Source organism: Macaca nemestrina, chromosome 17, assembly GCF_043159975.1.
Source record: "Macaca nemestrina isolate mMacNem1 chromosome 17, mMacNem.hap1, whole genome shotgun sequence".
Lineage (NCBI taxonomy): Eukaryota > Metazoa > Chordata > Mammalia > Primates > Cercopithecidae > Macaca > Macaca nemestrina.
In genome coordinates, this window is record NC_092141.1 from 52432617 (window position 1) to 52453237 (window position 20621).

The 20621-nt window shown below is 47.0% G+C and overlaps 1 protein-coding gene across 17 annotated transcripts in view; it reads left to right on the plus strand.

Moving 5' to 3' along the window:
• The window catches only part of C17H17orf67 (chromosome 17 C17orf67 homolog), a 122905-nt gene that overhangs the window by 70985 nt on the left and 31299 nt on the right, over positions 1-20621 (plus strand). For 6 of the 17 annotated variants that reach the window (XR_011615725.1, XR_011615722.1, XR_011615726.1 and 3 more), the window contains 7 exons: positions 377-481; positions 1769-1878; positions 2023-2147; positions 8698-14944; positions 16550-16701; positions 17031-17120; positions 17955-20251. Coding sequence is in view for 2 of the 17 variants with exons in the window: in XM_071082904.1 (XP_070939005.1) it covers positions 377-481; positions 17031-17120; positions 17955-18002 (243 nt within the window). In the remaining 15 variants the exon portion in view is untranslated. Of the gene's footprint in view, positions 1-376; positions 482-1557; positions 1879-2022; positions 2148-8697; positions 14945-16549; positions 16702-17030; positions 17121-17954; positions 20252-20621 lie in introns of those variants that run through there. The other 11 variants (XR_011615736.1, XR_011615735.1, XR_011615729.1 and 8 more) reach the window with 11 other exon arrangements.

The window sequence follows — 20621 nt, forward strand, 5'->3', positions numbered from 1 at the left end:
AACACATTTCTGGGGCCCCACCTTCTTATAGACAGGAAGCAGACTGAGAGTATAGTCATTGTCATATTCTCCGATGTGCTCTCTCGAAGTGATCAAGGCTGATGGTAAGAGAAAATCTCTCACAGGGCAGAGCCAAGAACCCACAGAAGAAAGGACTGAGTGTGGAACAGGGGCCCAACCAAGGAAAATTCTCAACTCCTGGATTAGGAGGACCTGGCCAAAAATTCCCAGGAGAACATCAGAATTGCTGCAGCCCAGCCAGTGTTGAGTGACTCTCGTTCCTTTTCTTTCCAAGTAGCAGTGTTTTTGTGATTCTACACCTGTTCCACCGTACCTGGGTACCTATGGAAAACAACTTGTCTTTTTGATTTTTTAGGTCCTTATCAAATCAAGAGGAGCCTCAGTGAGATCTGGCATGGAACATGGATTTCCAGCTCAATACCAGTGTTGGATAAGATTTTTGGAGCGTCCTAGGGATGCAGTGAGTGTATTTTGCATGTGGGAAAGAAGTGAATATTTGTGACCAAAAGGGCAAAGAGTGGCCATTGTCTGTAAATATTCACTCCCTCCTCTTCTACCTATCTCTAGGGGGCACACACACTTCCCTGTCCTTGACTTTGGGCCTTGACATTTTACTTGTTTTTGCAAATGAGATGTTAATGGAGGTGACATGAGCAGGAGTTGAAATGTGCTTGCGCTGTAGAGCTTGCTGTCTTGCACTTCTCCCATTGCCACAAGAAAAATATGATATGAGTCCAGTAGGATGAGAGGTATTTGGAACAAAGCTGCCCCAGGTGCCCTGTAGACCTGTGGCCTGAAGCGAAGCCACCCCATGTGACCTTCAGGCAAATGGGTGAGAAATACCTCCTGTTATATGGCACTGTGCTGTTTGTGGTTGTTTGTTACGCGGTGGTGGCTGACTGAGACAGCCCGCAATAGCAACCATGAGTCCCATGGCTTCTTTAAAGATAGGAAGTAAAAAAGTAAATGGCAAACAATTTGGGAGTGGGCTGATACCAACAGAAAGGAGAAATGATCATAAACTTTGGGATGAGCTGACAAAGTTCTCATGACTGCCTGGAAAACTCAGCATACCTAGTGGGTCCTGGAAAAGGTGGGAGGCTATAAATACAGAAGCAAGTGTACCTCAAAGTCTCCCATGCCAGCCAAAGAAGAGGAATAAAGAGTCGGTTGAGGTTGTGGGTGAGGTGAATGGGTTTATAGACTGAGGTTGCCCAGGAATTCGCAGTGTACATATACAGTGTACATACTTAATGTTTGATATATTTATTATACAGTAATTTTCTGATAATTAAACTTCTTAATATAACTTTGTGGTAAGAGTGCTTTTCCCACATTCCAGAGATTACCAGGAGTCTGACTTTTAAAAAATCTTGTTGTATTGTATGTATTTTTAGAAAGAGGTAGAGTAAAAATAAATAGATTAACTAGGACTGCTGGAAAAGGGGGTTGGGTGGGAAAGAAAAATGCCATTCAGAAATAGACCATGAAACTAATTACCTGGATAAACCAATGTAACAAAATTTATTGTTTCAGACAGGGTCATAAACTCAATTACCTTAGGGGACTGGCAGGTGACACAAACAAATGAGGTAGGCATGGTGGGGAGTGTGGTGATGCGGGAGTGTGTGCCCTGTCCCAGAAGGAAAGCTATGACTGGGCTCCCTCCAATTGTTGCCATGTGGGAGTGGCATCTAGCGTTGCCAGCTCTTCTGAGGAAACAGGGCTGCCATGTTTGCTTCTGCAGGTTGTACACTGCACAGGAGTGCTCAGCCGAGAGGGTAGCTGGAGCCTAAAATTCAGTACAAGCTCCATGTACCAAGCCCTGGGCCAGGACACAGGACTCGAAGAGCAGAGGTAGGCTAGGTTTCAGCCCCTATGCACCCTCTTTAGTCTACCTTTGTGTAATACACAGTCACACAGGGTGGCCTGGGATGGAGGATCTTGCTTCCCATTGTGGAAGGTGAATAAGAAATACCTCTTTATCTTTGCTCCTGACAGCTCAGGCACAGGTGCCCTTTCTAGGCTCAGCCAATAGATGCTCCTTTCTAAGGCCTGGAACCTTGTGTGAGTGACAGAAGCACAGAGGTGGAGAGATTACATGGGGTAGCATCCACTGTGTTTAGGTATGTCTGAATGGTGACACATACAGCACTTCTGAGAACACTGAGCTACTATTGAACAAAACTCTGGCATGCTGATTGACCCAGTGGGTCTCCAGCTAGCCATCTCTGGATTAAGACATCCCAAGTCCAGGAAGGTGTATGAGTGTACTCACTTGTTCCCAGTAACCTTTGCATACACATAAGTTTCTCTCTCCTTCCTTCCTTCCTTCCTCCCTCCCTCCCTCCCTCCCTTCCTTCCTTCCTTCTTCTTCTCCCTCCTCTTTTTCTTTTTTCTTTCTCTTTTCTCTTTCTTTTCTTTTCTTTCTCTCTCCCCTTCCTCCCTCCCTCCCTCCCTCCCTCCCTCTCTTCCTTCCTTCCTTCCTTCCTTCCTTCCTTCCTTCCTTCCTTCCTTCCTTCCTTCCTTCCTTCCTTCCTTCCTTCCCTCGTTCTTTCCTTCCTTCTTCTTTTTGGGAGACAGGGTCTCTCTCTGTCACCCAGGCTGGAGTGCAGTGGCGCTACTGACGCTTATTGCAACCTCAACCTCCCAGACCCAAATGACCCCCCCACCTCAGCCTCCCAAGTAGCTGGGATCACAGGTGTGCCCCACCATGCCTGATTAATTTTTTATATTTTTTGTAAAGATGGAGTCTCCCTATTTGCCCAGGCAGGTCTCATGCTCCTAAGCTCAAGTGATCCTCCTGCTTTGGCCCCCCAAAATGCTGGGATTACAGGCATGAGCCACCACACTTGGCCCTGAGATGTCCTTTCTTGGCATCATAGTGCAGGGCAGTGACAAGCTTCCTGTCTCAGAAGGTTTGGATTTGGTTCCAGTTCTACTAGAGCTTGGTCCCAGAGCTTCCTAGCTCTATGATTTTGATCATGTTTGCATCATGCTGACTCTTAATTTCCTTGTCTGTAAAATGGAAATTTGAATGCTGGTACTCCTTGCCTCTCAGGGATATTGGAAGACTCAAATCCAGTAAGATAATGCATGAGAAAGCATGTTGCAAGCCTAACACGCTATGTAAATGTAAGGTATTATTATACTGCTCAGAGACATGAGAATTCATGTTGCTGATGTTTGAACCAGAGATGGTGGGAATCTAGCATGGAGCAGGCCTATCTAATTATTTTCAAAATGCTGAAAAAGGCCTTTCCAATTCATTGCCTTCCCAGTTACCCCTCCTGTCTGCTGCTGTAAACTTTCACTTTCCCATAACAATAAACATTTCTATTGTGCCTTACCATTATTTTATTTGACCCTCACAACATTCCTATGTGGTAAGGGTTATTCCCATTTGCTGATGAGGAAACTGAGGCTCAGGGAATTCTGGGAGATACAATTCAAGTTGAGATTTAGGTGGGAATACAGCCAAACCATATCATTCTGCCCCTGCATCCTCCAAATATCATGTCCTTACTTTTTTTTTTTGAGATGGGGCCTCACTCTATCGTCCTGGCTGGAGTGCAGTGGTGTGATCTCGGCTCACTGCAAGCTCCGCCTCCCGGGTTCACGCTACTCTCCTGCCTCAGCCTCCCGAGTAGCTGGGACTACAGGTGCCCGTCACTATGCCTGGCTAATTTTTTTGTATTTTTAGTAGAGACGGGGTTTCACCATGTTAGCCAGGATGGTATCGATCTCCTGACCTCGTGATCTGCCCGCCTTGGCCTCCCAAAGCGCTGGGATTACAGGTGTAAGCCACTGCGCCCGGCCCATGTCCTTATATTTTAAAACCAATCAGGCCTTCACAACAGTCCCCCAAAGTCTTAATGCATTTCAGCGTTAACCCAAAAGTCCATAGTCCAAAGTCTCATCTGAGACAAGGCAAGTCCCTTCTGCCTATGAGCCTGTAATACCAAAAGCAAGCTAGTTACTTCCTAGATACAATGGGGGTATAGGAATTGAGTAAATACAGCTGTCCCAAATGGGAGAAATTGGCCAAAACAAAGGGGTTATGGGGCCCATGCAAGTCTGAAATTCAGTGGGGCAGTCAAATTTTAAAGCTTCAAAATGATCTCTTTTGACTCCAGGTCTCACATCCAGGGAGATGCAAGAGGTAGGTTCCCATGGTCTTGGGCAGTTCTGCTCCTGTGGCTTTGCAGGGTACAGCCTCCGTCCTGGCTGCTTTCACAGGCTGGTGTTGAGTGTCTGCAGCTTTTCTAGGCAAATGGTGCAAGCTGTCAGTGAATTTACGTTCTGGGGTCTGGAGGATGATGGCCTTCTTCTCACAGCTCCACTAGGCAGTGCCCCAGTAGAAAGTTTCTGTGGGGGCTCTGACCCCACATTTCCCTTCCGCACTGCCCTAGCAAGGTTCTCCTTGAGGTCCCCACCCCTGCAGCAAACTTTTGCCTGGGTATCCAGGCATTTCCATACATTTTCTGAATTCTAGGTTAAGATTCCCAAACCTCAGTTCTTGACATCTGTGCACCTGCAGGTCATCACCACATGGAAGCTGTCAAGGCTTGGGGCTTCCACCCTCTGAAGCCACAGCCTGAGCTGATGGTTGGCCCCTTTCAGCCATGGGTGGATGGCTAGGACACAGAGCACCAAGTCCCTAAGCTGCACACAGCACGGGAACCTTGGGCCTGGCCCACAAAACCACGTTCTCCTCCTGTGCCTCTGGGCCTGTGATGGGAGGGGCTGCTGTGAAGGTCTGTGACCTGGCCTGGAGACATTTTCTCCATGGTCTTGGGGATTAACATTAGGCTCCTTGCTATTTATACAAATTTCTGGAGCTGGTTTGAATTTCTTCCCAGAAAATGGGTTTTTCTTTTCTATAACATAGTCAGGCTGCAAATTTTCAAAACTTTTAAACTCTGCTTCACTTATAAAATGGAATGCCTTTAATAGTACCCAAGTCACCTCTTGAATGCTTTGCTGTTTAGAAATTTCTTCTGCCAGATACGCTAAATCATCTTTCTCAAGTTCAAATTTTCACAAATCTCCAGGGTAGGGGCAAAATGCCACCAGTCTCTTTGCTAAAACATAACAAGAGTCACCTTTACTCCAGTTCCCAACAAGTTCCTCATCTCCATCTGAGACCACCTCAGCCTGAACCTTATTGTCCATATCATTATCAGGCTTTTGGTCAAAGCCAATCAACAAGTCTCTAGGAAGTTCCAAACTTTCCCACATTTTCCTGTCTTCTTCTGAGCCCTCCAAACTGTTCCAACCTCTGCCTGTTACCCAGTTCCAAAGTTGCTGCCACGTTTTCAGGTATCTTTTCAGCAGTGCCCCACTCTACTGGTACCAATTGACTGTATTAATCAGTTTTCACGCTGCTGATAAAGACATACCCGAGACTGGGAGGAAAAAGAGGCTTGATTGGACTTATAGTTCCACATGGCTGGGGAGGCCTTAGGCACTTCTTACATGGCAGCAGCAAAAGAAAATGAGGAAGAAGCAAAAGTGGAAACCCCTGATAAACCCATCAGATCTCATGAGACTTATTCACTATCACAAGAATAACACGGGAAAAAGACTGGCCCCTATGATTCAATTACCCCCTCCCCGGGGTCCCTCCCACAATACGTGGGAGTTCTGGGACATATAATTCAAGTTGAGATTTGGATGGGGACACAGTCAAACCATATCAACTTATATTTACAAGTATAATAGTGATATAATTATTTGGGGAGAATAAAGGAGGTGAGAGTGATATAAAACAGCGAAATTTGCTTCCTGATGTTTTAAAATTAACAAATCAAGAAACAGTAAATAAAAATACTCAGAGATTTGAAATCAGCTACCAGAAGAAACAGATAAAAGAGATAAAAAGTAGTTATCTTTGGAGTATGGAACTAAGGGGGGCAAGTGATGAAGCACTTCTATACTATCTTATTTTTAACTGTGTGCATTTTTAATCTTACTTAAAAGGCAAAAGGCATGGGTTTTAGTTAAGCAATTCATATGTTATTCTAGTGGATTTGAAATCCCTCTTTGACACTTGCTAACCATGTAGGTGCCTGGCCCAGATGTGGGGAGTAGGAAATGCTAATTTCCTTTCTCACCTTCTGAGGGTTCATTGCTGTAATCACCAGAAATGTACACTTCCTGGGCTATTTCATTCAGCCCCCAACCTTGTCCACTGAACAAGACAACTGAGTCACTACACCAAATTCTGGGATCCACTTTGTCACACCAGGCCTCCTTACACGTATGACTCCAACTCCGGACACATAATAGCACTCAGTGAATATTTGGTGAAACTGAATAAAAATGCCTGCAGAGACCAAATGCCTAGAGAGACCCAATGCACTCTGTCTGTGAACTCTTTTGATGCTGCACAGAAACAGCACCATGCTTATTCCTTCGGCATGTGTCTGTGCAGTTTCTACTATGTCCTTGGTAAGCAAGTGAGTCATGGCCTCAGCCTTCATGGAGACAGACGTTCAGTAAGTCGGTATGTAATTACACACTGCAATAGGTGCTATGAAAGAAAAGAACTGGACTCTTAAGAAAAAATAACTTCATTGGAAGGTCAAGGGGGCCTTTTCAGAGGAAGTGACATAATGAGCTCAGGACATATGAATGTCAGAATTCAAGATTAAAAAAAGGAGTGTGGCCGGGAGCGGTGGCTCACGCCTGTAATCCTAGCACTTTGGGATGCCGAGGCGGGCAGATCATGAGGTCAAGAGATGGAGACCATCCTGGCCAACATGGTGAAATCCTGTCTCTACTAAAAATACAAAAACAAAAACAAAAACAAAAAAACCTTAGCTGAGTGTAGTGATGCGTGCCTGTAGTCCCAGCTACTTGGGAGGCTGAGGCAGGAGAATCACTTGAATCTGGGAGGGTGGAGGTTGCTGTGAGCTGAGATTGCACCACTGCATTCCAGCCTGGTTACAGAGCGAGACTCCGTTTCAAATAAAAAAAAAAAAAAAAAGAGTGTTCTAGACAGAGAGCTGCATGTGCAAAGGTCCCGAGGTGGAAAAGCTAAATGTGCAAGAGTGGTGCTTCTCACACTTCACTGTGCACCTGGGGGCCTTATTAAAAGGCAGACTCTGTCTCAGTACTTCTGGAGTGGGGCAGAACTGAATTTCCAACCTACTCCCAGGTGATGCCGGTAGCATCATGTTTGAGGAACTGAGAGATTTATGGAGAGCATAGTGAGCAAGGAGACGGGACTGGAGGAGGCAGAGACCAAATCATGCAGGAGCTCGGGGGCCACCTCCTAAATGTCAGCAGGAGAGTCACACAGTCTGATGTGGCAATTGACAAAACATCTCTTAAATTTTTAAAATGCTCTGTAATGTTGCTGACAATGGTGGTGGTTGAATTAGACCTACTCTTGGGAGTTTACAATCTTGGGCTTGTTCCTTGTTGCTGGAGAACCCTAAAGAGCCAAGGGGTTGCTAGAAGTATTTATACTAGAGGCTGGCAAATCACACAGCCAGGAAGTCCACGCTGTCTCTCTCCTCTCCCCTTTCGTGCCCCGCTGGACCTGCTGTTGTGTTCACAAAGGAGGTGAAACCTCAGCCCACGACTTGCCTCCTATGTATCTTCCTAATCTTGGGCACGCTCTTAATCTGCCTTTGCCTCAGTTTCCATATCTGTAAAATAGGGATACATAAACCTCTCTGGCAGGGATGTTGGGATGATTGGAGATAATGTAGGAAAAGCATGGCCATTCAGTAAATATTAAGATGGATTATTCCTGATTTCTATTCCCAAGTGTTGAATTTAGGAAAAGCTCACAACATCTTCTGCACAAAGTTTAATGAGTTGAGACTGCCAGGACCTTTTTTTTATTTTTCTTTACGTTGAAATGTCATCCCCCAGCAAAGTTCAGGTGAAAAAGATTCCCTGGTCTTAAGAAAACCAGTAGTATCTTGGGTTAGACTGGCAAAATACAGGCCAAAAGAAAAAAAATTGTAAATTTTTTTCTTTCTTTCAGAAAGAAAAGCAAAAAAATTTGCTTTTTCAAAGCAAATTTTTCATAGAAAACAAAAACAAAAACAGCTGAGCTCCACTGCTTGGGTCTCTGCTGACCTCTCCCTCTGCTGTCTGTCTGTCTGTCCATTGGCTTCTCTCTCATTTCTACTCAACAACAGGATGCCTTCCTTCTCCCTCCCCCTCCTCTCTGCTGCAAACAACCCCGGAGCCACTCTGTCTGCCCTGTGCTCTGTTTAAAGGAACAGACACCCATTTCTCACAGAAGAACTGTTAGGTAAACAATAATATATTTTTTTAAACCCAGAAAGTGGCTCAACACACTCAGCATGGACTGACTGTCTCTAGCATTCCCGGCTAGCTTCAGGACAAAGGTCTCCAGAGGAAGGATGCTTCTTTTCTTTTCTTTAAAAAGAGTAAAAGAGGACAACAGGAAACCCAGGCGAGAAGGGCCCTCAGACTTGAGGCCGACAGACAGGAGCCTGGCCTCGGCCTAAAGAGCCCTGGGAAGCTGCTCTTGGCAGCCCTGGCCTGAGTGGCAGGAGAGGATGGCTTTCGCTCCCTGAGGCCCTGTCCCTAAATGCACCTCCCAGCAGTGTGAAGTCTCCCCTAAACCCTGACTTCACTGCACCCTCCTAATGACACCGGGAGTTATACCTTAATACTCCTATTTCACAGATGGGGAAACTGAGGACCAGAAGGATGAAGAAACTTGCCCAAGGTCCCATAGAATAAAGTTCACATCAGGACTCACACCCAAGTCTAGCTGACTCCAAAGTTCATTTTGGAACCACCCACAACATGGACTTCCTGGATCCCGGACTTTTGGATGACTTGACTTCACCCCACAGCCTTTCAAGAGAAAAAAGGATCTACTTTCTAGATCTGGGACCTGGGAAAGTGGGCAGCTTTGGGTTCCTGGTGGGCCAGGAATAGGGCTGGGGTTCCCAGAGTCCTGACTCAAAACCCAAGGCTGGCCATTTCAATAAAAGAAAAAACCAGACTGGGCGCGGTGGCTCCCACCTGTAATCCCAGCACTTTGGGAGGCCAAGGCGGATGGATCACTTGAGGTCAGGAGTTCGAGACCAGTCTGGGCAACATAGAGAAAACCCGTCTCTACTAAAAAAAAAAAAACTAGCAAGGCTTGGTGGAAAGTGCCTGTAATCCCAGCTACTTGGGAGGCTGAGGCAGGAGAATCGCTTGAACCCGGGAGGCAGAGGTTGTAGTGAGCCGAGATTGTGCCACTGCACTCCAGCCTGGGCGACAGAGCCAGAGTACATCTCAAAAACAAAAAATGAAAAACCTAAAAAAATCAATAAAAGAAAACTCCAAAGAACAGGCTGAGGTCAGCCCCTCCGTTTCTTTGCTTGGATTTGCCTCTCTGAAGAAGCAGAAATCTTCCCTCCTGCTACCCTATGTTTTTCTGAGCTGCGTCCACAGCTGCCATCCACAGAGGCCAATGGCTGCACACACACGTTCCCATCTGTCCATAACAACAAAGAAATAATTCCCAGAAAAATAAAAACACAGAATATGTTCTCAAACAAAGAAGGAAGAAAATGTTTTTGGTTTCTTTGAAACACCGCACCTATCTGCTGATGGGGATAAGTCGACTGCGAGAGACAGTGTGGGGTGCAGAGCAGAAAGCCACCGGCTTTGGGCCAAGGCAAAACTGGGTTCAAGAGCAGCTTGCTAGTGTGGGTCCGGGGGAAATCCCTTTTGTATTCTGGTGCTCGTTTCTTCATCTGTCACACCTGCACCAAGAGGTTACGGAAGGTCTTCTCTGTGCCAGGCCTTCTCCAACTATCCTTACAGCAGCTTGCAGGGTGGCAGCAGGTTTATTTTGGCAGGGAGGAAACTGAGGCTATAGAAGTTTACTAGATGGCCCAAGATTGGCCTGGCTCCAAAGCAAATGCCCTTAACTACTAAGCTGAGTCAGGTATGAGCATAGAATGTGCAGGGCACAGCACAGGGGCCCAGTCAATGCCGAATGGTTTCCTTGATTCCTTGACAAATCAAATGGAATCAATTCTGAGCAAAGGGTTCTAAGTAAGGCTTTGGTGAGGATAAAGGAGGACTTGGTGTCTCAGTTGCCTTTGTCCCTAGCACCCTAATAAACTCTGTAAAGTGAGACTAGAGATGAGATTTGATCATTAGAATGGAGCTGAATGTTGTCATCTTTATTTTTCCTCCCTAAGAAGACAAGGTATTACCAGTGGAGGGTCTTGACTATGAATCATCCAGGTTCTTGGTGCATTGAACAAAGAATTGGACAAAATGCACAAACAAAGCAACACAAGAGTGAAGCAACAAAAGCACAGATTTACTGATGTGAAAATACACTCCACAGAGTGGGAGCGGGCTCAAGCGAGCAGCTCAGCAGCATGAGTTGCAAAATCTTTAAGTACCTTTTAGAGATTTCCTATTGGTTTCACCCTGTTGGAGGCTGAAGTAGAGTTACACCCTATACAAATGAAGACTTGGCCCATGACCAATCAGCCCTATGCAAATGAAGAATTGGCCCATGACCAATCAGAGGCTGAAGTGAAGGCTCCCTGTTTCCAGACCCTATTCTCCTGCCTCAAAGGGATATCCCAGTTAATTCCCTAGAATGGAGGAAGAGGGGACGGAAGAACAGAGCTGTAGGGAAGGGGCAGTTTTCATGCCAGACAAAGAATGTAATTGATAATGATGACAACAGGAACCAGAATGCACTGAGTGCTTACTATGGGCAGGCACTGTGCCAAGTGTTTCACTTAACAGACGTGCTTTGAGAGGGTGTGATGGCTGTTCCCCTTCCAGATCCATGCTTTGCCCTTCCTTTTATGCAAGGGAGGCTGGACCCTTACAGACCACATTAACTGGGCTAGCTTGCCCTGTGGTTTCCTTTTGGGCTTGTCCAAGGGGAGATAATATCAGGAAATCAGAGGGCGAGAAGAGAGTTTGGGGTGTTTCCCTTCTGCCTGCTCTGTGCCACAGCTCTGTGTCTCTCACAGTGATAGCTCTTAGTGGTGGGGCCCTCCCTGTCACCAGCTCTTGCCTGGTCTCTCAGCCCTGGGGGAGGTAACAGCTTTACATTATCTAGTCCTTGGGTGTCTCAACATCCCACATTGGGTCCCTTAGCCCTGCTTCCACTTCCATAAACAGTTCCTTCATGAAGTTCTCTTCAAACCCACCCTACCCTGCATCTTCTGTTTCCTACAACCCACCAAGTGCTTCTTTCTCTGTTTTGCAGAGGAGGAGGCTGAGGCTCAGGGTAACAGATCTTGCCAGGGCTGCAGTGCTTGTAGAAGACATAGTGGTCTTTCCAATTTCGCTATCTCATACAAGCTGGCAGGCAGGATGGGCTTCCCCTGCGGGTGCAGGGGACTATACACTGGGCATATGGGATATACATGGCTTCCGAAACAAACTCCTGGGTCCCTGACATCAGGGCTGCAGGGAGGCCAGAGGCAGGTGAGAGTAGGTATGTGGGGTGCACGGTGGGGGTGTTGGGGAGCATGTGGTGTGGGGGCTCAGACCGGCTGGCCATGTCTTCTCACCGTGACTTGTTCTAAGAACAGATCACATCACTCTGCCTGGCTGATGGATTCTGCATGAATGTGCCCAGCATCTATTTATTTCCTTCCTGTACAAAGCAGCGGGACGTCTGGGAGCAGGGAAAGTAAACAAACACCAAATTCTGCTGCCCAAAGCTATTACTGGTATTGCTCATGCTATTAAATATTTTAAATGCTTTTTCACACTTCCAAATTGTGAGTTTCCCTCTTGCTCCTCTGTCCGCACCCCCTTCCTCATCCTTGTGGCCAAGCTGGGAGACAGCTGGGCATTATCCCCTCAACCCACTTTCCAGTTTGGGGCACTGAGGTGCTGACAGAGGTAGAGCTGGCCTGGAGGGCAGGAGGTGACACGGGTAGGGGGTGTGTTGCTTCTCTGGGGGATTAGCTCCAATAGGAGCCAGTGACATCTACTCCAAGAACCACCAGCAGAGATGAGCAGTGAGTCTGGCAAGGAAAACCTAAAGCTTTGCAGGAACAAAAAGGCCAGAAAGAGGGAAGAGTGGGAGAAGCAGCATTTTTTGGAACAAATGTAATAATGCTGTATGCAGTCACCTTGCTGTCTCTGCTTGGCTACATTATATCATTATACTCATTGTCCAGATGAGAAAACAGAGGCTTGGAAAACGTGTAGTACGTACTCAATAAATACATGTTGATGGACCAGATTAAGTAACTTTACCCAGATCATCAGTAACAAAGCTGAAGCTGAAACCCCAAAGCCCTGTGCCTGCCCCAGCACTGCTGTCTGTGCCAGAAAGAAAGAAAGAAAGAAAAAAAGAGAAAGGATGAAAGACTGAGAAAAGTAAGAGAAAGCCGAGAGCTGTGAGACAGCGCTAGGGGAGGTGCTGTAGCATTGCAGTTGAGATCATGGGCTCAGGGGACAGGCTGCTTGGGTTCACATTCCCACTCCAAGGTCAGCTGTTTGATCTTGGGCAAGTTGTTTAACTTTTCTGTGCTTCTTCATGTGTGAGTGGGGATGAGAAAGGTGCCTGTGCTGGTCCTGGGCCTATTTGTTTTGATATCCGTTCTATGCCTCTTCCTTGCTCTGCATCGAAGTGGTGGTGGTGGTGGGGGTGGGGGAGGCTGTGTTTGCAGGCTCCTGTGACATCTGGTCTCCAGCAGAGTTTTGCCAGTAGGAGGCATTGGCAGGAGGTTGGGGGGTAGAGTAAGAGAAAAACCAGAGGGTTTCTTCTCTCTCTCTCTCTGCCTTGGGCCTACTTTCTAGAAGCAGTTGCTTTTCCTTCAGGACTCTGGCTTCTGCTGGACAGGGATGCTGTGATTCCAGCTTCCGGGTGACCCCAGAGCCAAATGCCCAGCTGTGCCTAGGGGCAGGGATGGTGCCTTCTTCCTATGGCTCATCTCTGGGCCCTCTCACTATCCTTATTTGGCTTCTTTGCTCTTCTGTCACCAAGAAAGCCAATTCCGCGCACTAAGTTCCCTCTATTTTAAGGACTCAGAGCGGTTTCTATTTCCTAATTGGTGCCTCATGGGGGTTTATGTGAGAAATAAGTTAATCAAGTCCTGGGCACTCAACACATGGTGGCCTCTATTCTTGTCATTACTTAGACTCCAGTTTGTCCAGCCCAGCTGGCAGGTTCCTGAATCTTCTGCTCCTCTGTGACCTTTTCCCTGGGAGGCGGAATAGTCCACATCCACCACAGTTTTGAGAGTGATGGCAGCTGCCATTTGTTCCTCCCTGCCCAAGCACCCGTGCCAGCAAATCACTGCAATGGTGGCCCCTCAGAAGAACCCTGCAAGTCAGCGAGTGTTATCCACATTTTACAGATAGGGAAGCAGGCTCAGAGCCCTTGTGTGGCTTTCTTGAGATCAGAGAGTGGGAAGGAGATTAAACCCAGGTCTGTGAGATACTAGAGCTGATGTCCTCACCGCCAGTCCCCATGGCTGCCAGGCCATGGTGGAGCCACTGTGGTCACATTGCCATAGTCAGTAGGTAAGGGTCTTGTCCCTAGACCTTCTCTGAGGTTCTCTTTGGATGCTGCTGCCACTGGCAGTGGGGTGTGTGTGTGTGTGTGTGTGTGTGTGTGTGTGTTTGCACCTTCCCTGAGTCCTGCTGGAATGGATGTAACCTTTGCCACACATCCAAGAAGACGGTGGAGGCAAAGGCTGATCTGCATCAGAGTTAAGAGTGAACAGTGTGTTCACTGGGGAGCAAATGTAAAGGCTGCGTAGACTCAGGAGCCATGATTTTGTATGTGCGTGGACTTGATAGGCCAGGGCCTGTGGTGAGGAGCAGTGGGCGCTGTGTGGAGGAGCAGGAAGAATTAAGTGATGCTGAGGAAAAAGCAGAGATGGGAGACCATTCAAATGGAGAGCGTGGGAGAGAGCAAGAGAGAAGAGAGGTGTCTGTGCCTTCTGCAATTGAATCCTGACAGATTCTCTTGAATGCTTAAAATGAGTTTCTCTTTTACTTGACAGGAACGAGAATTGGGTGGGGAAGTGTAAATGACAAACTTAAACCCCCATCAACAGGGACGAGTTCAGTAAATCATGGTAAGTCTATAAAACAGGATGCTAGTAGCCATCAATAATGATATAGTTCCACATTTGTTGACATGGAAAGACACCCACAGCCTGTTGTGTAGTGAGAAAGGCAGGTTACAGGATGACCCACTGACTGGGGACCCATCTATGTAGAGCTCGGCACATGCACGTATCTGTGAACAGACAGAGCCTGAGAGCAAGTCGTGCAGCATCATGCAAAACCTCGTTCTCTCTGCAGAAGAAATTCCGACTTTGGTTTTTTAATGTTCCCACATTGTTTGACTCTTTTGTAAATAAATGATGAGCATAAGCCCTTATATTAACTGGAAGAAAAAGCCCTAAAATATTTTCACATTTAAAATCCGTAAGTGGCAAATAAGGAAGAAATCGCAGACTGGTTCTGACTTTCAGGTCTATCAGCCAGGAAGGTAAGGGGGGAAATAGGTTGCTACTAAGGGCAAGGACGAAGGTCTAGGACTTTCTTTTTTTCCAGAAAGAAGAGACATGACTGAGCATAAGTGCTGAGACAAAGGTGCCTATGGTTGGGGGAAAGGACACAGATAGAGTAGAGGGAGTGGTGCTTCTTGGTGGCATAAGGACTTAGGGAGAAAGGGGTGGGGTGGAATCCTGGGCACAGGAGGTAGGATTAGCCCTTGACAGGTGGAGAAGCACCGTTTTCATGCAGCAGGAGGGAAGGCAGGAAGGACGGTGCACATGTGCACAGTTGTAGGTGGAGTGGCAGGAAGATGAGGGCGTCCTTTCCTGATTGCCTCTATTTTCTCTTCAAAGTAGGAGGCGAGCTCATCCCATGAGAGTGAGATGGTCAGCTTCCCAGGCTGGGGGCCTGAAGTTCCTGGGAGGAGGTTTGGAAGGCACCTTGTGGGGCTGGGGGTGGGGTAGAAGAAGGGCTGGTGGGGACAGTTGGGAGGATAGTCAGTCTCTATTGGGCACCAGCTGCTTGTTGGAGGCCATTCATTTGTGTTGGCATGTGTCCACACAGTTGACTGCTCTCTCTCTAGTGAAATTCTGGTGTCCAGAGCTGGGAATGGAGAAGGTTCATTGTTGGATTGACTACAAAGCTGCAAGGCTTGATGGGTTACATGTGACCAGGGGACAAGGTGGCGAGGGGTTGACAGCGACAGCAGGAGAGTGGTTTAAACGAGTAATAAGGACCTATAGGCCAGCAAGGAAGGGAAGGAAATTAGCATGCAGGAAAAAGGGGTCTTAATTAAGGCAAAGGATGGGCTTTGTAGGAGTTAGTGAAAAGGAAATATGAGAGGATGTGGCTAGGAGGGAAGTGTTGATGGGGAGACTTCAGAGGTGGGCATTGGAGGGTTGTGACTGTGATCGTGGGAGAGGGGCGTTGAAATGGAGGGGATTCAAGGTCATTGACTGAGGCCAGGGTGATGCATGGGTTGACTTAGGATGGAGACCGAAAATGGGAGCAGGACCCTCACTTGATAAATGTTGGGGAGGTACTGGGGGGTCAATAGAGCAAAGCAATGAGGGGAAAAGGAGAGGGCTCAAGATGGCAAGGGAGATAGTTTTGTTCAAGACAAGAAGATAAAGAACACTTAGGGTCTGGAAAGTGAATTTACAGGATAAAGAGTAGGTCTTGGGTCCAGACTGTCAGAGAGGCCCTGGACACCATTTTTTTTTTTTTTTTTTTTTGAGACGGAGTCTTGCTCTGTCACCCAGGCTGGAGTGCAGTGGCCGGATCTCGGCTCACTGCAAGCTCCGCCTCCCGGGTTTATGCCATTCTCCTGCCTCAGCTTCCTGAGTAGCTGGGACTATAGGCGCCCGCCACCTCGCCCGGCTAGTTTTTTTGTATTTTTTAGTAGAGACGGGGTTTCACCGTGTTAGCCGGGATCGTCTCTCGATCTCCTGACCTCGTGATCCACCCGTCTCGGCCTCCCAAAGTGCTGGGATTACAGGCTTGAGCCACCGCGCCCGGCTGGACACCATTAAGTACATTTCACAGTGGAGGAAATTGAGGCTGGGAGAAGTGAAGTGAACTGCTCATGGCTAATAAGCAGCAGAACCCTCGCTGCCCTAATGCTAGCCTAGTGCACCTTCACTGTGTTGAGATGGCAGAGCCATGAGTCTTAAGTGTGAAAAGTCATCTTAGAAATCACTGATGGGCCAATCCTTTCATTTTAAAGCTGAACAAACAGAAATCTAGGAAAATTAAGTCAAATTTAGTATAACTGGGACCAAACCGAGGTGTCTTGACTCCCGGTTGCTGAGCATTGGTGATGGAAAAGGGAAGAAAGTATGTTAGAAAGGGAACATAGACATAGAAGGCTAGTGTGTGTGTGCACGTGTGTGTGTGTGTGCACATGCATGCACATTCTCACTCACATGTCTGTGTTTGTAAGAAAGCCGAACCAGGACAGTGTATTCATTTTTGCAAAGAAGAACATGCTGCTGCCTTTGTAGAGGTGATAGTAAATGCTTTTATTTGCCAGGAGTGGAGATGGAAGAAATGAATCACCTATTCCACATGTCCTGATTCCAGTGGATGCACACTGAAGAGGCAGCCAACCCGTGCCAAGAGAATACTTCATGCCTTGCAGCACGCTGGAGCTACCGGGGCTTGGGCCATACCCTGCTCTAACTAGTAGGCTTGCAGGGCCAGACTCCCCATTGCTTGTATTAGCACCAAGATTCATACACTGGGCACATTTGTTTAGTCAGGGCTTGTATTAGTGTGCTAGGGCTGCCATAGCAAAAGTACCACAGACTGGGTGGCTTAAACAACAGAAATTAATTTGTCATAGTTCTGGGAGCTGGAAGTACAAAGTCAAAGTGTGGGCAGGGGCAGCTTCTGCTGGGACCTCTTTCTTTGGCTAGTAGATGGCCATCTTCTTCTCCCCATGTCTTCACATGGTCTTCCCTCTGTTCCTATCTGTGTTTAAATTTCCTTTTTTTGTTGTTGTTGTCTTCCAGGCTGGAGTGCAGTGGTACCTCAACCTCCCCACTCCCCAGCTCAAGCAATCCTTGCACCTCAGCCTCTCAAGCAGCTGGGATCCCACGGAGGTAATGGTTTTTTTTTTTCCTTTTTCTTTTTTTGTAAAGAGACAAGGTCTCATTATGTTGCCCAGGCTGGTCTCAAACTTCTGGGCTCAAGTGATCCTCCTGCGTCAGCCTCCCAAAGTACTGGGATTACACATATGAACCATTGTGCCCATCCTAAATTTCCTCTCCTTATAAGAACACTGATTATATTAGATAAAAGCCCATGCTAATGAGCTCATTTTGACTTAACCTCTTTAAACACCCTATCCCCAAATATAGTTCCGTTTTGAAGTACTAGAGGTTAGGTCTTCAATATATAAATATTTGAGAGACAGAATTTTGCCCATAATAGGACTACTTTCGTTGCAGGAACAGACACCTACTCATGTTAGCCAAGCAAAAAGAGGATTTATTATTATTCTTATTATTTTTTGAGACAGAGTTTCGCTCTTGTTGCCCAGGCTGGAGTGCAATGGTGCGATCTTGGCTCACTACACAACCTCTTCCTCCTGGGTTCAAGTGATTCTCCTGCCTCAGCCTCCTGAGTAGCTGGAATTACAGGCATGTGCCACTATGCCCGGCTGATTTTGTATTTTTAGTAGAGATGGGATTTCTCCATGTTGGTCAAGCTGGTCTCGAACTCCTGACCTCAGGTCATCTGCCTGCCTTGGCCTTTCAAAGTGCTGGGATTATAGGGGTGAGCCATTGCGCCTGGCCAAGAGGGTTTCTTTTTAAGGATGAGGCTATCTCATGAGAATTGTGAAGTAGAAAGCAACTCTTCCTATCTCTTTTTTCTCTCTGGATGGATGATGGTTTCAAATCATGGTCACAAATTATTTGACCCTCCTCTCATAGAGAAGTGGGACCTATAGCGCTGCCTCTGGAATCTGGATGGGCTTATGACTGCTTCAACAAGTAGAGTATCTCAGAAGTGATGCCATGTGACTTCTAAGGCTGGGCCTTACAAGGCCATGCAACTTCTACTTTGTTCACTGAAACACTGGCTCTTGGAGCCCTGACCCATCTCATAAGAAGTCCAGCTACCCTGGAGTAGAGGCCAGGTTGGAAAGACCACAGGGAGGCACTCTGGTTTACAGCCTCAGCTGAGCCAGGCCTTTCAGCTGTCCCTGCCATGGTGCCAGACGTGAATGAAGTCATCATGGAGACGCTGCACCAGCCCTTCTGCCAGCTGACTATGATGCAGTGACTTCTGCTATTCCGTGTAGAATAGAAGACTCTACCCTGCTGAGCCTTGTCTGAATTCCTAACCCACACATTCATGAAACAGAAGGAAATGGTTTTGTTTGAGATGGGGTCTTGCTCTGTCACAAAGGCTGGAGTGCAGTGGCACAATCTCGGCTCACTGCAACCTCTGCCTCCCAGGTTCAAGTGATTCTCCTGCCTCAGCCTCCAAAGTAGCTGGGATTACAGGCGCGCACCACCACGCCTGGCTAACTTTTGTATTTTTAGTAGAGACAGGGTTTGGCCATGTTGGCCGGGCTGGTCTTGAACTCCTGATCTCAGGTGATCTGCCCGCCTCGGCCTCCCAAAGTGCTGGGGTTACAGGTGTGAGCCACCTGTAACCCCAGCAGAAAAAGTTGTTGTTTTGAGCCACTAAGTTTCAGAGTAGTTTGATATGCAGAAATAAAGAAGCAGAGCACTGGAAGTCTGTTTCTTTCTGCTCTTTCCTGGCTTTTTTTGTTTGTTTGTTTACTCATATTTCCTGCTCCCCTCTAAATTTAACTTGCACATGGCTATAACTGGTGGTCCCAGTTATCCAACCAACTTTCTGCTGTAGCCCCCGCAGCTCTGTGGGTACTCTCCGTATTAGTCAAAACAGTTGAGACTCTGATCAGCCAAGGCTAGGGGCACGGTCATGTGTTACAGAAAGAGGGCTATGTCTTCTGGAGGTCAGGGCCCAGCAGACCCTGATTCTTACCTGCATCTAGTCCATGTCAGTGTCCCACCTGTATATGGTCTGTGTCAGTGTCCCATTCATATATGGTCCGTGTTGTATACAGTCCGTGTTGGCATCCCATGTGTATACAGTCCACATCAGTGTCCCATCCATATAAGGTCCGCATTAGTGTCCCGTCTGTATGCGGTCCGCATCAGTGTCCCATCGTATACGGTCTGCATCAGGGTCTCATCCGTATACAGTCTGTGTCAGTGTCCTCTCTGTACATGGTCTGCGTCAGTGTCCCATCTGTATAAGGTCCGCATCAGTGTCCCATCCATATATGGTCCATATCAGTGTCTCATCTGAGTCTGGCCTATGAGACAGTCACTGTCTCCCTCAACCTCTTCAGAACCGCACCGCCTCTGTATTGATGAAAACTATTCTGACTCAGAATCACATAGTCAGCTTTCAGATGGAAGAGGGCCCTGTGACCATCCAGTTTATTTTCCTTTTTGAATAGAAATTCCTTTGATGATGGCAGAAAGATGAAATCCCCCTAACTTCCTTATGATGCCCCCAAGACCAGCTTTCATTAGAGGCATGCATGCCAGGCATCCCTCTCACCATGAACCAGTTGTGCTTGTCCAAAAATTCTACAAGCAGAGTGGAGATTTGCTTTCCTCTCTTTTACTCTTTGGTCTTCACTCTGTCCTCAAAAGTCACCCAGAATAAGTTGTTCCCCCTTTTATAGGACAATATTTGAATTACTTAAACCCTTCATTTTAAGGCTGTACCTTTTCATAGGAAACCTGGGGCTCAAGTGTAACTACCAGAATGGGCAACTGAGAGGGGGGAAGGTGAGGGAAGCTGATTTGATTTCATGAGCAGCAGGGAGAGAGTGGATAGGGAAGCTGCCCTGAAGTTCACGTTCTCAACTGCAAGCTTTTTTTGATCACGTGTCTTTACTGATTTTTTACAAGAAAGCATGCCTGGTTTGTACTTCCTTTCTGTATCAGTCCCCTAGGACTGCAATAACAAATTGCCACATATTGGGTGGCTTAAAACAACAGGAATGTATTCTCTCACAGTTCTGGAGACCTGAAGTCCGAAATCAAGAGGCTGGTGGGGTTGATTCTTCTGGAGGCTCTGAGGGAGCATCTGTTCCATGCCTCTCTCCTGGCTTCTTGTGGTCAAAGGCAGCTTGTAGACATATCACTCAATCCCCACTTCTGTCTTTTTTTTTTTTTTTTTTTTTAAATAAAGAATATTTATTTTAGAATACAGCTTGGCACATAGTAAACATGCACATGGTTTAAATGACTTTATGTTGAGAAGTTACAGCTTTGGCATAAATATGTATGGTATAGAAGGACAAAAAGAGAATGACAGAAAATAACCAAATAGAGTGAATGCTGGGGAAATCGAATAATTTCTCTAATGACACGGATAAGGGCTCCTCCAGATGAGCTAACCATGGTTCACGCTGGCTTCACTGGGTTCCACAGAGACAACCTACAGGCCAGAGGTTCTCTAGGACCGAGCCCTAGATGGGACACCTGCCCACAGGTAGGGAGTGAAACCCACTCCTCAATGGCCCTCCCACATATACCACAGAAGACACT